This window comes from Pelodiscus sinensis, chromosome 23, assembly GCF_052426305.1.
Source record: "Pelodiscus sinensis isolate ZL-2025 chromosome 23, ASM5242630v1, whole genome shotgun sequence".
In the NCBI taxonomy this organism is placed as follows: Eukaryota; Metazoa; Chordata; order Testudines; family Trionychidae; genus Pelodiscus; species Pelodiscus sinensis.
In genome coordinates, this window is record NC_143074.1 from 16,450,200 (window position 1) to 16,464,523 (window position 14,324).

General features: G+C 39.2%; 1 protein-coding gene across 12 annotated transcripts in view; it reads right to left on the reverse strand.

The window, feature by feature from the left end:
* The window catches only part of CCDC180 (coiled-coil domain containing 180), a 295,490-nt gene that overhangs the window by 17,959 nt on the left and 263,207 nt on the right, over window positions 1–14,324 (reverse strand). For all 12 annotated transcript variants that reach the window (XR_012897158.2, XM_089772936.1, XM_075905190.2 and 9 more), the window contains 12 exons: window positions 13,959–14,085; window positions 13,468–13,507; window positions 13,012–13,382; window positions 9,814–10,028; window positions 8,948–9,123; window positions 7,345–7,525; window positions 6,135–6,281; window positions 5,689–5,833; window positions 5,351–5,467; window positions 4,729–4,827; window positions 2,178–2,264; window positions 870–1,060 (listed from right to left, as the gene is read on the reverse strand). Coding sequence is in view for 11 of the 12 variants with exons in the window: in XM_089772936.1 (XP_089629062.1) it covers window positions 870–1,060; window positions 2,178–2,264; window positions 4,729–4,827; window positions 5,351–5,467; window positions 5,689–5,833; window positions 6,135–6,281; window positions 7,345–7,525; window positions 8,948–9,123; window positions 9,814–10,028; window positions 13,012–13,382; window positions 13,468–13,507; window positions 13,959–14,085 (1,896 nt within the window). In the remaining variant the exon portion in view is untranslated. The remainder of the gene's footprint in view (window positions 1–869; window positions 1,061–2,177; window positions 2,265–4,728; window positions 4,828–5,350; window positions 5,468–5,688; window positions 5,834–6,134; window positions 6,282–7,344; window positions 7,526–8,947; window positions 9,124–9,813; window positions 10,029–13,011; window positions 13,383–13,467; window positions 13,508–13,958; window positions 14,086–14,324) is intronic.

A 14,324-nucleotide genomic window follows, 5' to 3' on the forward strand; every position in this document is an offset into this window, starting at 1 on the left:
AACCACTTAATATCTATTTTTACAGCACTTCAGTTGAACTAGTGAAATTCTATCATTGCCATTGTGACAGTAAAATAGCTTTGGTTGTGAAATGTCTCTCTCAAGAAGAGGCAGAAATCTCAGTACTTGAGGCTTTTAAAACTAGACTGGAGAAAACATATGAAAAAGTCGTGCATATAATCGTTTCCATCTTGCACTGGCACAGAAATGGCCTGGATGATTTAAATTCAGTGGGATCTTTATGCACTACCAGAACAAAAATAATAAATATATACAGTAAACTTCCAATAATCCGGCACCTTTGGGACCCAAGGGATGCCAGATTATTGGATATGCTGGAGTACTGGAAGGGGAGCTATAAGGAGTCTGGGAGGGGGAGCGGTGTCGGCGGGGAACTGTGCAGCATGGGCAGCACTCCAGCTGCTCTGCCCCCGGCTTCCTCAAGTCCGCCGCTACTGGAACTGACCAGCGGCAGACTTTGGGAAGCTCTGCTCCCGGCTTCCCCAAGTCCGGTCAGTTCCAGCAGTGTCGGACTTTAGGAAGCCGGGGGCAGAGCAGCTGGGGTGCTCTGCCCCATGGCTTCCCCAAGTCCGCCGCTGCTGAAACTGACTAGCATTGGACTTGGGGAAGCCAGGGGCAGAGAAGCTCCAATTGTCCGGCTGGCCAGAGCACTTCCGGGTTCCAGTTGGTGCTGGACTATTGGGAGTGCCAGACCACTGGATGCTGAACAACTGGAGTTTTACTGTATTTGTATTCTTTCAAATTGTGCTTCCTATGTTCAGCATGACAATCAAATGTACATACAGTGAACAAAAAATTAAATAAGGTAAAGGAATAACATCTTAAGGCACTGAGAAGCTTTTACTTACTGGAGTAAATGTCTGATAGTGCTTACTGCTACATCTTCAATAACTGACTTTCCAAGTCTGCTTGGATTTAGCAGTGGAATATTATCCACGCCCATGACCATCATCCTACTGTCCTCTCTGAGACTTTCTGAGCGGACGGCATTTGCAATAGAACCCTGCAATGCAAACTCTGTGTGTGCTGGGATGGGGTCCTGGAGGTGGAGGAAAACCAAATCAGGTATTATTAAAGAGAACAGGCAGTTGGTTAGTATCCAGTGCCTCCATGTAATAGTATAACTATGTTGCTCCACAGGCTACATGAAAGAGTTTTATTATTTAGGATGCATCTACACTGCACTGTTATTTCGAGATAATTAGTGTTATTTTGAAATAACAATGCGAGCATCTACGCAGCCATTCCGTTATTTCAAAATTATTTTGAAATAACGGACGTCTTATTCTGAAATCTGTAAACCTCATTCTACGAGGAATAACGCCTATTCCGAAATAGCTATTTCGAATTAAATGGTGGGTAGATGCTCCACTGCTGCCATTTCAAAATAGCTCCTCCCCAATGCCTCATGGGGCTCTAAATTGAGATAGCAAGTCTACATTAGGGAAGACTGCCATGAGCTAATTTTGAGGCTTCCCTGCAGTGTAGACGTGCTATTTAGAAATAAACTATTTCAGAATAACTATTCTGGAATAGCTTATTTCAAAATAAGCATGCAGTGTAGACGTGCCCTTAGAAACATTTCCAATAGATTTTCCCTTTTTCTGCAGCTATGGAGGTTGAACGTTATGTGTTAAAAGCAATCCTCAAATAAATATAATTAAAATAACGATTCCTATTAGCTAACAAAAAACAACACATTGTAAAGATGTACCAACCAATCAGGAAGATTAATCACTTGATACAAAATGTGCTATCCAGTCAACGACTTCAGGAAATTATTCTGAATTTTTTAGAGAGACTTTTAAAACACACTCTCACAACCTCTCATTAAGGATCACCTCCTCCAATGTGCTGAGCATCTCCAGAGTAGTTCTGAGCACCCTGAACACTTGGCAGCCTCATTGGTGGGGTACTCAGGACCTTGCAAGATTGGGCCTTATATTACCACCTCTTGGGCAGCTTGTGATAATTTGAAATTCAATAGCATATGTATTTTACATGAAAATTCAAAATATGCATTCTGTAGCCCTTTTAAAATACAGGAGTAATCGATATAGTTCACATTTGAATAATGAAATTCACCCAAGGTCTTCATAAAATAAAGAGTCCAGCTAAGGTTATCTTATAGTACAATAGGAAGTGAATGTATTTACCAGCAGGCAATTCAGATATTTGCTTCTTTTTTTCATTTCTTTCATCACAGTTTTGGCAAAGTCATACAGTTCTTCTGAAGTCACAGCCTAGTTAAAAAGAAAGGATAACGTGGATAGTATTTTGCTCCACATGATAAAACATTTAGAATCTACCAAACACATTGACATATCAATTTCTCTCTTAAAGATGTTTCTAATTTGTTCCATCACTTCTGTATCGAGGCATGTGTGGAAACTAGGGGATCAGTTCAATAGCTACAGAAGCTTTTTTTCTTTTTTGAAAATAATTTTAATTGTGACTATCTGGCTCAAGAAAATAAAAGACTAGTGGTTTAGAGTCCTTACTGGTGCAACTTCTTATGACTCTTTTCAGCTATGCTATAATAGGGGGAGGAAGCAGAGAGAAGGAACTTTGTTGTGGTAAAATCGATGGAATAAATGGACCTCGAGAGTCAAAGGTTACTCCCGTTACTGAAAAAAACCCACTAAGCAGCTTAACATGATTCAGGGTTTTAAATATAGAGACCTCGGTCTGTTTAGCCTCATGGCAATAAAGGTCATTACAAATCTTTTAAACCTTTTATTCAAAATATAGAAAAAGAAACGGAAAAGAGTTAAATTGTTTAAAATGTAAAGTATTAAGAAAAATCTTTCATTTGAAAATATCCCTTATTCTCTTTTTAGTTGTACCGAGCTTTTGTAGTGGGAACCTCCTATTTGACAGCCTTTTAAATGATAATTGTCCTTTTTAGGGAAGAGAAAAAACTAGTTGCGAAAGTGTGGAACTGAGGTTGCTATTGGTGAAATCCAGTCCTGCTTCTTTCAAGACTATACAAAACGTACACAGAATGGGAGAACAAAGAATAGAATAGACAGAAAATGCACCTTCTGTCTCTGGCAATGACTTTCATCTGCATCCTCCCTGCTAGAGAAACACATGACCTCATCAGTCACTCTGAGACTTGTCAAACTCTTAGTTTAGGGCTCATTGGTCATGGACTCATGGCCAGTGTTGCAATAGAGACAGTCTTGGTCAGATAAGCCAGAGACTTATTAAACAGAACAGGCCCAGCAACGTGGGAGAGGGGCGAAGTGGACAGCTGTCCTAGGGCCCAGTAATTCAAAGGAGTCTGGGGCTCCCAGCTGTTTCTACTGATACTGCAGCAGTGGCGGTGGCTGGAGCCCCGGACCCTTTAAATCACCACGGGAGCACTGGAGTGCTTCTCCATATGCTCCGTGCAGCTTTGAGGTCGGGGGGGGGGGGGAGGAAGAGGGGTGAGGCAGTACCACGGTCCAGGTGATGCTGATGGCTGGCTGCTACAGCCCTACCCATTCCAGAGGTGTGGAGCCACCCCTCAATCCACACCTTACCCAGGGGCCCACAGAAGATGTCAATCCCCCCTGAAACAGAAGGCAAAAAAGAGAGAGTAAGGAAAGAGAAGAAATAAAGTGGGGGAAAGGTAAAGGACACATGACACATTCCAGGTGTTGTTGTGTGGGTACATTTCTGGCCCAGTCTGGCCAGGACACCTCTCAGAATCAAGCTGATGAAGGCCTAATGGTATCATAGTGGGACCCAGCTTCATAGTAATAATAAGAGTGTCCATCATAAGAATAAAGCTCATTCCTTTCAGTCTATTTCTCCTTCATCCTGGCTTAGGTGATTTCCTCCCCCATCTCTTTTTAAAGAACCCACAAGGGAATAATGAGCGGAACAGCCGTCCCCTCATTATTTATTCATCAACTAAAACTACCTTCCAACACATCAATTTTAGGTAATTAATTTCCGATTTCATTCTTCCTTCTTCACCTGTCATGATCTTAACACAGTGCTTTGGTAGTGGCAGTAGACTGCTGTGCCTGGGATAATCCAGTCTGTCTTCAAGTTTTGCTGACTTTTATAAAAAAATGTATGTAACAGGCCTTTTGTTACTTTGGACAACTTAAAGTAAGGTCTGTGGAAAACAGCCCCTTCAGTAAAGAGTGCCATGTCAAATTGTTTGGTAGTTTTTTTGATGAGAACAAATAGAGACTCATTTTAGGATGAGCTAATTTTCAATTGTGAGCAAGGTCAACATTTAGGATTTGAACTCAGGGCTCCCAAAGTAAATTGCATATGCATTAATCGACGATATGACCATTTGCACATGTAGGTGTTTATTAAGATGTATTATGAATTTTTTCTTTGTTAAACAGTAGGCAACCTCAAGAATCTGATAGTTCACTGTTCCAAAATCAGGCAAGAAAATTTTCTGATGATTTAAAGAGGATTTATTGGCATTGCTAGTTTTGCAGTCTCATTACCAAAATTCATGTTTCTCAAAAAGTTTTATTTATATTTTCTGGCATTTTTCCTGACTTTTTAAAAAAACTTTATATATTTATGTGTGTGAACTTCTCTTCATTGCTGGTTTAACAACATCCCCCATACCACTGTGTAGTTCAATACCATACATCTTGTCAGTTTGACTAGAATGAACTGTGATGGATACTAAGAAACACACACAAACATGCATATCTCACAGTTACCTGATATCTCTTTGGAACTTACTTCTTTATCCACAGTAGGATGAGCACAGGCATCTATTTTCTTAAGGAACTTATCCAAAGAGGAGTTTAATGTCTGTGCCTGCAAATTGGAGTTTGCCACCTAGAGTAGAAGCAGATTTTAGTGGAATAAAACCTCAAACATTTATAGAACCATCAAAAGATTTCTCCAGGAAGAAGCAAGCACAGAGGTTTCAGATCCTCATGAAAAAGCACAATATTTATTTTCAAAGAATAAGAATACTGAATCACTGGTACCCAAAATGGAGGCCAAATTCAGTCATTCATAACAGCAGCACTTTTTTCATTAATTATATTGGATCAAGCAGATGGCTGGACTTTTTAGTTGTAGGTGATTAGAGTGAAGTGCTGGAAAAACCCAGGATGTGATCCTACTTGACTACAACAGGAGCAGGATTGGGTTCCACATCCCAACATTCAACGCTGGCAATGGCAGAGGACAACACAGTCCTTACTTAAATAATAAATAAAAATCTTATACCTATGTCCCATGAGTGTGTTTGCCTCCGCCAGCCCAGACAAAACCCTTCTGGAGAGAATAAATGAGATATATATAAAAGATTGAGATTTAGTTTTAGTTCAAATTCGGGAAATTTCATTTGTACCTCTGATTTGATTTTCACTTGTAGATTTGTTAGAAACCGCTGGATTTTCTCTATGAAGAGACGATCCACTGCAAGATTATGGAATTTCGTTTCAAATTTGTTGATAATCTCAGTAGCCTTGAAAACAAATGCCAAAAATTAGCAGATAAATCAGGAAATAAACCTGTCCTTCTTAGGCTTTAATAATAGAACTTAGCATTTATATAATGATTTGTCCATTAACATTAATTGCACTGAAGAAAGTCTCACAACCAAATCTAGGAACAGAGGGGATTAGAAAAGTTTCACTAGGTGCAGCCAGGAATTTGAACACTAGAAGAGTATGAAGCTCTACCCACTTGTTCTAAATAATTTGACTCCATTTTCTCCATATCAATCATGATTAAGCCTTCAATGAAGTCAATACGTCCTGATTCTTTCTCCAGACTTTTACAGAAGAACTCCGCCTCGTCTGGAGAAAAGTTACCTCCCTCTGAAAATAATCTGCAAACAAAAGGTGAGAAAAGAAAGTAATTGTCTAGGGTTCTTCAATCTCCCCTCAAAGAATCTGTGGCAAAGCAGTCCCTATTATATATATTTTCATAGGATAAAAATACCATTATAATACTAATAGCATATATTTTGAAAAGATTAACTTTAATTTTATTGTGCTGACTTGACAAATTGCAGAATTTAGGTAAGGAGACAAGGAGGGAGGGAGAGAGAGAGGAATAAAACTGTACATATTTGGTGAACAGAGACTGTTACAGGAACAAAAACATTCACATCTCTCTCCCCCTTATACCTGCAAGCTTTCAGAAAGTCCACATTTGAATCTCTTAGTTTCCCCAAGGCTTCATCTAAATAGTTCCGGTAACTCCGCAGTGATACCTGGATAACTTCTACATGATTAAGCAGTTCGGAGTGCAGAGAGTTACTTAGCGCAACCAACCTAAAAGCAAATGACAAACCACAGCTTATTCAGGGAAATCAGCAGACACTCCTTTCCAAAGGCTGGGGTCTGGAGGTTTAATCAGTCTGCTTCTGTTTCCCTTTCATTACAAATGTTTTGATGTGGCAGCATATAGCATATACACTAGTAGCCATCACTCAACCTTACTTAACATGACCCTCATACAGGTGTTAACATAACCTAGCTTGTCAATTACTACTAGCGTCCAAGGTAGGTAGCCTGGCTGAAATCTGAATATATGACACAAGCTTTTCCTACTGTATTCTAAAATTATTATAAATTTCACCACTGACTTTAGTTTCTTAGCTAGGAGATAAAGAAATCTATAAGATGCTTTATTTTGCCTCTTCATATTTATGGGCCTAGTTTACACTGGGGCTATGTCTACACTACAAGTTTTTTTGGCAGAAAATAGTGAATGAGGGACTCATTAACATAAGTCATGCCATGATTAGCATATGTTCTGCTGTTTCTTTTTGCGCAAGGGGTTTCTGCGCAAAAATGGCTCAGAATAGATTATGCAAATGAAGCGTGACAAAATGCTAATCAGCGCTTCATTTGCATTGACTCTTCTGGCAAAAACTCACAGTGTAGACAAAGTTTGGGATTTTAGTCTGAACACAGCCACATTAGGTTGAATTTCTAAATAATAAGTCCACTCTACCAAGACTGTCCGTCGACTTTAAGGGCAGCTAAAATTGATTTTGGTACTCCTGCTTTTCATGAGTAATGCTAAATTCAACCTTGCATGGGTCACATGACTGTACATTAGACAAAAGAATTAGGTAAAGAGTGTCCCACTCAGAGTCATGGACCACCTGAAAAAGAACTGGACAATAATTATAAAGAATCTTAGGTCAAATGTTCATACCTTAAATGAACTGTGTGGCAATGAAATAGTAAGATAAAACGTTTCAAACTATCCCAGTGGGAGAATGACAATGGTATGTGCTGCTATTCAAGAATTCTGGGATAAGGCAGATTCAAGATGCAGTCCACGAGTAGGAAACTACACAAATGATGAGACTCACAACGTGCTTACTTGTCAGCTTTAGTGGAACTGAGGAAGATGGTCTCCATGTCCTGGATCTTTTTGCGGAAGTTCTTGCTGATGTCATTCTGATCCTCTTGGAGTTTCAAAAATGCATTTTTCTCCTTGTTCAGTGCTTCCACCACCCCTGCACAGTGACGTTCCAGACGCTCTTGGTGAAGAAGCAGCTCCGCTGAAAGGAAAGAAGTCCTCTTATATAACCGTCACCTCAAGTTTGGAATTAGCTTGAGCATAACAAAATGACCTATCCTGACTTCCAACACCAGTGACTATGGCTTACTTCAACAACTAGCTGCTATGCTCAGTATGTGGTGTGAAAACATGTAGGATTTCAAGGGGGGGAGGAAAGGTGAAAACAAGCCTGGTAAGTTATCACATCAGTCATAAAATTAGCACTGATAAAGGCAAATTTGCCTCTGTGTACCTGGCTTCCCTCCCATCTCTGAAAGTTTCTCTGACATTTTCTGGATTCATCTCTAACTCAGTATGTTAAAATATGAATTTCTCCTCTTTGCTCCTTTGCTACTCCCTCTCCCTCCTTCTTGGTCACTGCTGATATCTTCACCATCCTTCCCATCACCCAGACTTTCAATCTCCGAAGAGATGGTTAAATTTATTTTCTGAATGATTTTTCAATGGATAATGCTCTTTTTGTCTTTCCATTAGGAAAATAATTCTCAGCTTTCTGCCTGAAGGAGAGCTGCAGCCAAACTTGTGGGGGAAGGAGGGTGGTTGAAAAATCTTGGCTCTCCATCTGCTCATTTCTCTTAAAGTACCGCTGCCTCTATGAAGGGAAAGCAGGAAGGTTGAAAGACAGGGAGGCAGAGAGGTTGAGCTATGGATATGGGAGGAAAAGAGACATTGACAAGTACCTAGTTGTGTAACACATTATTTATGATGTAACATTAAAATGGCACAGAAGGTGTTGGTCTTGAGACTCTAATTTTCACTTCTGCCAAAGGACCTGGAGTAACTGATTAGACAGCTAATGTAGAGGGTTTTATTTTTTGTCTCAAATTGAGATGTTAATTTTTTCCCACACCTTAGAATTTTCCACAAGACAGAAATTTCATTTTCCAGAGAGCTCTAATCATCAGTGATATTTTCAGTACCTCAGTCCTTCTCTTCCTATATGCAGGCTCTTGTTAAGCTTTGTCACTTCATTCTCGAAAACAATTCTAAAATGACCCTTTTTTCTTCCGTCTGCCATGCCAAAACCTTATTAACTGCATTTCAAAGGTACCAAGCAGCCACTGGTCCTACTGACTTCAGTGGGACCTGAGGATACTTGTTATTAATCAGTTCAGAGAGCAATGCTTCAGATTCAGTCAATCAGTTCAGATTCAGAGATGAATCTCTTACTAATATGTAAACCAGGAGGAAACCAATCTGAGTTACATATAAAGGAAAGTTAAAACCCCCCAGAATATGTAAGAACCAACAACTTCATGTTCGGCTCTAGAAAAGTCCCCTTGAACCTACATTATCCCCCAATACTCAATCAATTAGTGCTAGCCACTGCTGTGCCAGATGATGAGTCACACCTGTGTAGTTCTAAAATCAGAGGTGCGATACCCAAAGTAAATATACGTACCAGCCCTGACATTATGGATATCCTTTTCTATGTTCTCGCGCCTTGGCTGATGCATATGAAGACGCAGCTGTAATTCTGAATTCAGCTCCTCTTTCTTGGAAGTTACAATGATCCAGGAGTTGGACATGGATTGGGTAAACCATTTCTCGAGTTGCTCAAAAAAGCAGAGGCGGATCCTATGATTGAAAAGCAAGCCTATTACTTTGGGACAGAGTGCATGTGTGTGAGAGAGAGACAGCAGATTTCATTTTGCAGACAGATTCTTCAAAGATTTTAGTAAAAAACCCAAGCTCTCGGATGTCTGACTCCACTGGGATAAGGTTTTTTACCAGTTGCACAATACTGACACACCTCTTTCAACCAAACACAACTAATGTTAGCCTGTGCAACTTGCTATTTTGTCATCTTTACAGAATCTCACTACAATCTTCTTGCCATGGATTTCTTGGATATAAAAAAGCAACTGGTGAAATACAGAAGAGTTGGTGTTCCATCAAAATGAAGGGTAAGAAAAAGGGCTTGGAGGGATAGGGTTTAGAAATTAGAGCAAGGAACTGGAAGTCAGGTGCTTTTGGTTCATGGCTCTGCCAGTGCTTTGTTTTGTGACTGGACAATCCAATAAACTTTCTGTGTCTCAGTTAGTCTTTAAAATAAGGATAAGATCTTCCTCATACATATGCCATGAGGCTTAAATATTTGATAGAATGCAATAGAAAATGTTTCTTATTATTTTTTGAAAAGGTCATATAAAGGGGTAGTTTTCAGATAACTTTTGCATGCTCATTCAAACTTTTCCTCCAAACTTTCTGAGGTTTGCCAATTACTTAGGAGAAAGAAAAAAAAAGGACAAAGTATACTCTACTAACCGCTTCTTAAGCTCTGTAAACAAGCTTTCTGGCATAATAACATTCTCCAGGTGCACAGGAAGTGCTTTTTCTGAAAATTCAGCACAAGTCTCAGATGTCTTGGTCTCGTCTATCTGAACATGTCCAAGGACTGAGTAAGTATTCCCACTAGAAGTGGTAAAGATCTCAGCAATTACTTCACAGCTTTCATCTTCAACATAATCATGGAACAGAACCTAGGAAAGTAATAGGAAGTCATCATCGGTTAGATTTGCTACTGATAAGTTTTTATAAGCAAAGACCTATTAACATGGGTTATATACACAGATTAATGTTGAGAACCTATGGATTTCAAGAATCATGAGCCATGTCCTGAATCCTAATTTGGAAAACAGATATAATGAGCAAGCAAGTTTGTGCATCTCAGCATGCTGCCATTTTGCTCTTAGCCTAGCATTCTTTGTGCAAGGCAAAAAGTAGCAGGTGGCCATTTCATTTTCTTAACTCTACAGAGTCATAGAGAACATCCTAGTACTTCAGGGTGGTCATTAGCTTGAGCTCAGTAGCTCTGGCAGTGTCTCCAGGAACAGTACAAATGAAACTTTACAGCATAGCCAGCAAAACATCTGCATGGCTTGGACTTTTTAAAATTACTTTATTAAGATGCTCTAGATACAGATATATCCTCTTCACTGAGTTATTATTATTATTATTTCAGTCGCCTTGAAATATGAGTAATAAGTGCTCAGATAGATGAACTTAAGGAAGTATAGTTTCACTACAGATTTTGAAACAAAAAACAGGACTATGTAGCACTTTAAAGACTAACAAGATGGTTTATTAGGTGATAAGTTTTCGTGGGCCAGACCCATTTCCTCAGATCAAATATGGTTGATGGATTTCCATTCACAAATTTTGTAATTGCTTTTGTAGGGTTTTTTTGTTGAAATGATCTTTTGTAACTTCTTAGCGTTTCCTCCGTGATCCCTATATCCTCAAAGCAATATTACAATTGAAACTAGTTTTTCTTTCTGTCATTTAAAAACACACAAAGCAGAGAGTGATTTTCAGATCAGACAACATCTGCAAAATGCCTACTCATTCCCAGTTGGGTTGACCTAACAGGATCATTAATGCCAAGGAAGGATTCCAGTTCAGGATTTTGCAGCTGAAATGTACAGAACACGCAGGGCAAGGTCAGATATGAGATGAGGGACACTAATTAGTTAACTTTCCTTTAATGTCTTGCCACCAACTGGCAACTATTCAGAGGTTACCCCACTGACATAAAAGGCTCTCTTACATTGAGACACTGACCATTAGGTCTTCCACTATGCACAGACCTGAAAAGGAAACAATGAGCTATAGAGATAGTGTGGATGCAGGAACAAAACAGACCCCTATTGGAAAAATCTCTTTTCAGCTGTTGCTTTGAAAAAGGACAGGAAAAGTGCATGAGGAAATGGTCATGCACTCATGAATGGGCTTCACCATCTCCCATACAGAATCTACAGCTGCTCTAAATCTCTAATGGTACATATTATAGAACAGCACCAAACTAATGCAGTAAAGACCCACATCTGTCTTGGCTGTATAAACACCAAAAATGTTTGAATTTGTGCTGAAACTGATTTACCTTTCTGAAGAAATTGAAAGATTTATCCAGCATCACTTGGGTTTTTAGCTCAATGTTTGTTTTTCTCTATTTATATCACTTATATCATTGTGCTAGGGTGGGGCTGGGGAGGAGGGGTTCAGTATTCAGGCTTCTCTAGGGAGAGAGGACTCGATAGCCCTCTCTCACCGCAGCACCATGGGGCCAGCTGTTCATAGCTGCTGCAAAGGTCATGGCCAGGGGAGGGGTGTATGTCCTCCAGCTTGGACAGGTGCAGGTTCATCTGCCCTCCTATGCTCCTAGCCAGAGTGAGGAATGCTGCAAACTGTGCACTTTTCCCTTGCTTCCTTATGAAGGGGAACAGCCAACGAAATTCTCGTATGAATTGGGGAGGGGAGAGGAGCTTCAGGCCCCTTCATCCTTCCTAATTCTGGCTGTGGCAGGTCCAGGTTTGTCTGCCCCCTGTGCTCCTCAGCCAGAATGAGGAATGTAGCAAACTGTTCGCTTTCCTTAATGAAGGGAAACACCCACCGATGTTCCATTTTGAAATAGGTGAGGGGACCGCCAGCCTTCTCCGCTCTCCCTAAAGGGTGCCTAGGGGGTGGGAGACTCAGGGCTGGGGCAGTCCTGGACAGAGGGACACATCCCCAGCCAGTCCATGTCACCTGCCTGGTGATTCTTGTCTCTTTTCTGTTTAGTTTTATGAGAACCAATCCCATTCCAGACACATCCCATTTTCCTGGCACAATCAAACCCTTACCTTGCTTTAAGTTATGATAGGGGAAGCTTATTTAGTGGTTTTAGCTCTTACCATTTAGGAAGAGTTCTTGAACAGACAGATGGACACATGGATTGACAGACAGATGGACTCTCAAATATACAGTAAACAAGTAGATTTACCTGGCAATTGCTCAGTTCCTTAACTCTATTAAGGTTTTTTTTTTTAAATAAAAGGAAAATGCACATGCTTTATTTAAATGATTGTATTTTTCCAAAATACAGTGTTATTTTTATGAAGTTAATTTTTATTTCAGATTTTTTAAAAAAAGGATTGTTAAAATTTTTAATTTCTTTAGTATTTTTAAATGGGAATTCCATCAAGTGTATGTTTTCCCTCATCCGTATTAATTCTTATCATTTGCTATGTTTTAATAAAAAAGGGTTGCCCCTCAATTTTGTTTCCAATAACATTTTCCAATAACATTTTCTTCTAATTTTCAAACCTTAAGCATTGATTTAGCTGTGCCAAAACAGAGCACTATTCCAGACTGTATCTTTTTCTGTAAGGTTCATTGAGAAACAATCCTATTCCAGGTTCATCCTAGTTTTCTGGCTCATCCTGGTTCAATCTCTTTCAATATTTGCTCAGTTATGTATTTGATGTGGTGATTCTGTCTCTTTTCTGTTTGGTATTATGACAAGCAATCCCACTCCAGGCACATCCCGTTTTCCTGTAACAACCAAACCCTTTCATTGCTTTAAGTGATGATAAGCGGAAACTGAATACCATATTTGGTGGTGCTAGCTCTTACCCTTTAGGAGGAATTCTTGATCAAACAGACAAAGAGACAAACTCTGTAAAATATATAGTAGGTTAGACCTACCTCACACTCAGGAAGAATATCTTTAAAATAATCGGTTTCTTCATACTCTTGTGCAGGATTGTCTCCATCCTCAAACCTATTTACTTCATTTTCTACACTGTCATCTAACTTTTCACTTTCTTCCCTTTCTGGGGCTGTGCTTTCCACATCCTCTGGTTTTTTTTCTTCCTCAATTTCTTGTACAATGCTCTCCTCATTCTCAAACGTATTTGTTTCTTCAGTTTCGTTTGTGAGACTCTCAGCCTGCTGACCTGCTTCTGTACTTATTTGTGGAAGGGTCTCAGACTGTTGCTCCGTTTCTTCAGTTTCTTGTAAAAGGCTATCCCCGGTTGTCTCTGGCGTATTTTCAACTTCTGAGTCTTCAGCAAATACTTCCCAATTAAAATAAGATAGAAATATCAGTAGCCATAGAAGTACATATTGAAAAAAAAAAGACTTGGATTCTTGAGAGATTACCTTCTTCTTCAAGTGCAGAGCCCATCTCTCCTGCTAAGTTCTAGAAGAAAAACAAAGGTGACAATTTACTTGTTTAAAACAACATTAAGTTCACTTCTCTTTCCAAAGTTAATCTACTCCATTCCTATTTGAAAATTTAAAGTAATACTTTATTATTAAAAGGAACTCATTTCTAAAATGTAATCCAGAGTTGGATGATTTTAAATTATATTTTAAAACAGAAAAATTATAAAAGTGAAGTTGTTAAAACATAGGCCATTGAAATGACAAATCTGAGAATAGAATAAAAGTAGGTACAGTGTGGGCAGATGATGCAAAAAGCTCCCTCCCTCAGCTCTGCCAATGAACCTCAGTCCTCTGGTGGCCAAAACTCTTTCATTTGATTTAACTTTTGATAGATCAAATCTTATGAATTTGAATGCAAGTTCCCCAAAAATGAAACAACAATGCACCAGCCAGATTTTAAATCATAAGAAAGTTTGTTTTTATACCTGTTTATAGACTTCCTTCACGCCAAAATACTGGCTTATGGATGCACTATAAGAAATCAATTCCTTCAGTATAGCTTCTGGGTAGGATGTTACTATCTTCACTAGATCTTGGTGAAAGGCCTCATACCTGTCAAATATCAGGTCACTATTTAAGAGAAATCATTACATAATGTACTAAAAATTAAATGTGAACATCATACACACTTGCATCTAATATGTGATCTAGAAGTGAAATAATAGGCATAAATAACTTTCTTGACCTATGCAGTCTCACTACCCAAGATTTTGACTTTCCAGAGCTACTGCAATGTACTTGTGATTAAATCATTAATGTAATATGATAGCATGTCCTGGACTAGCTTAGCA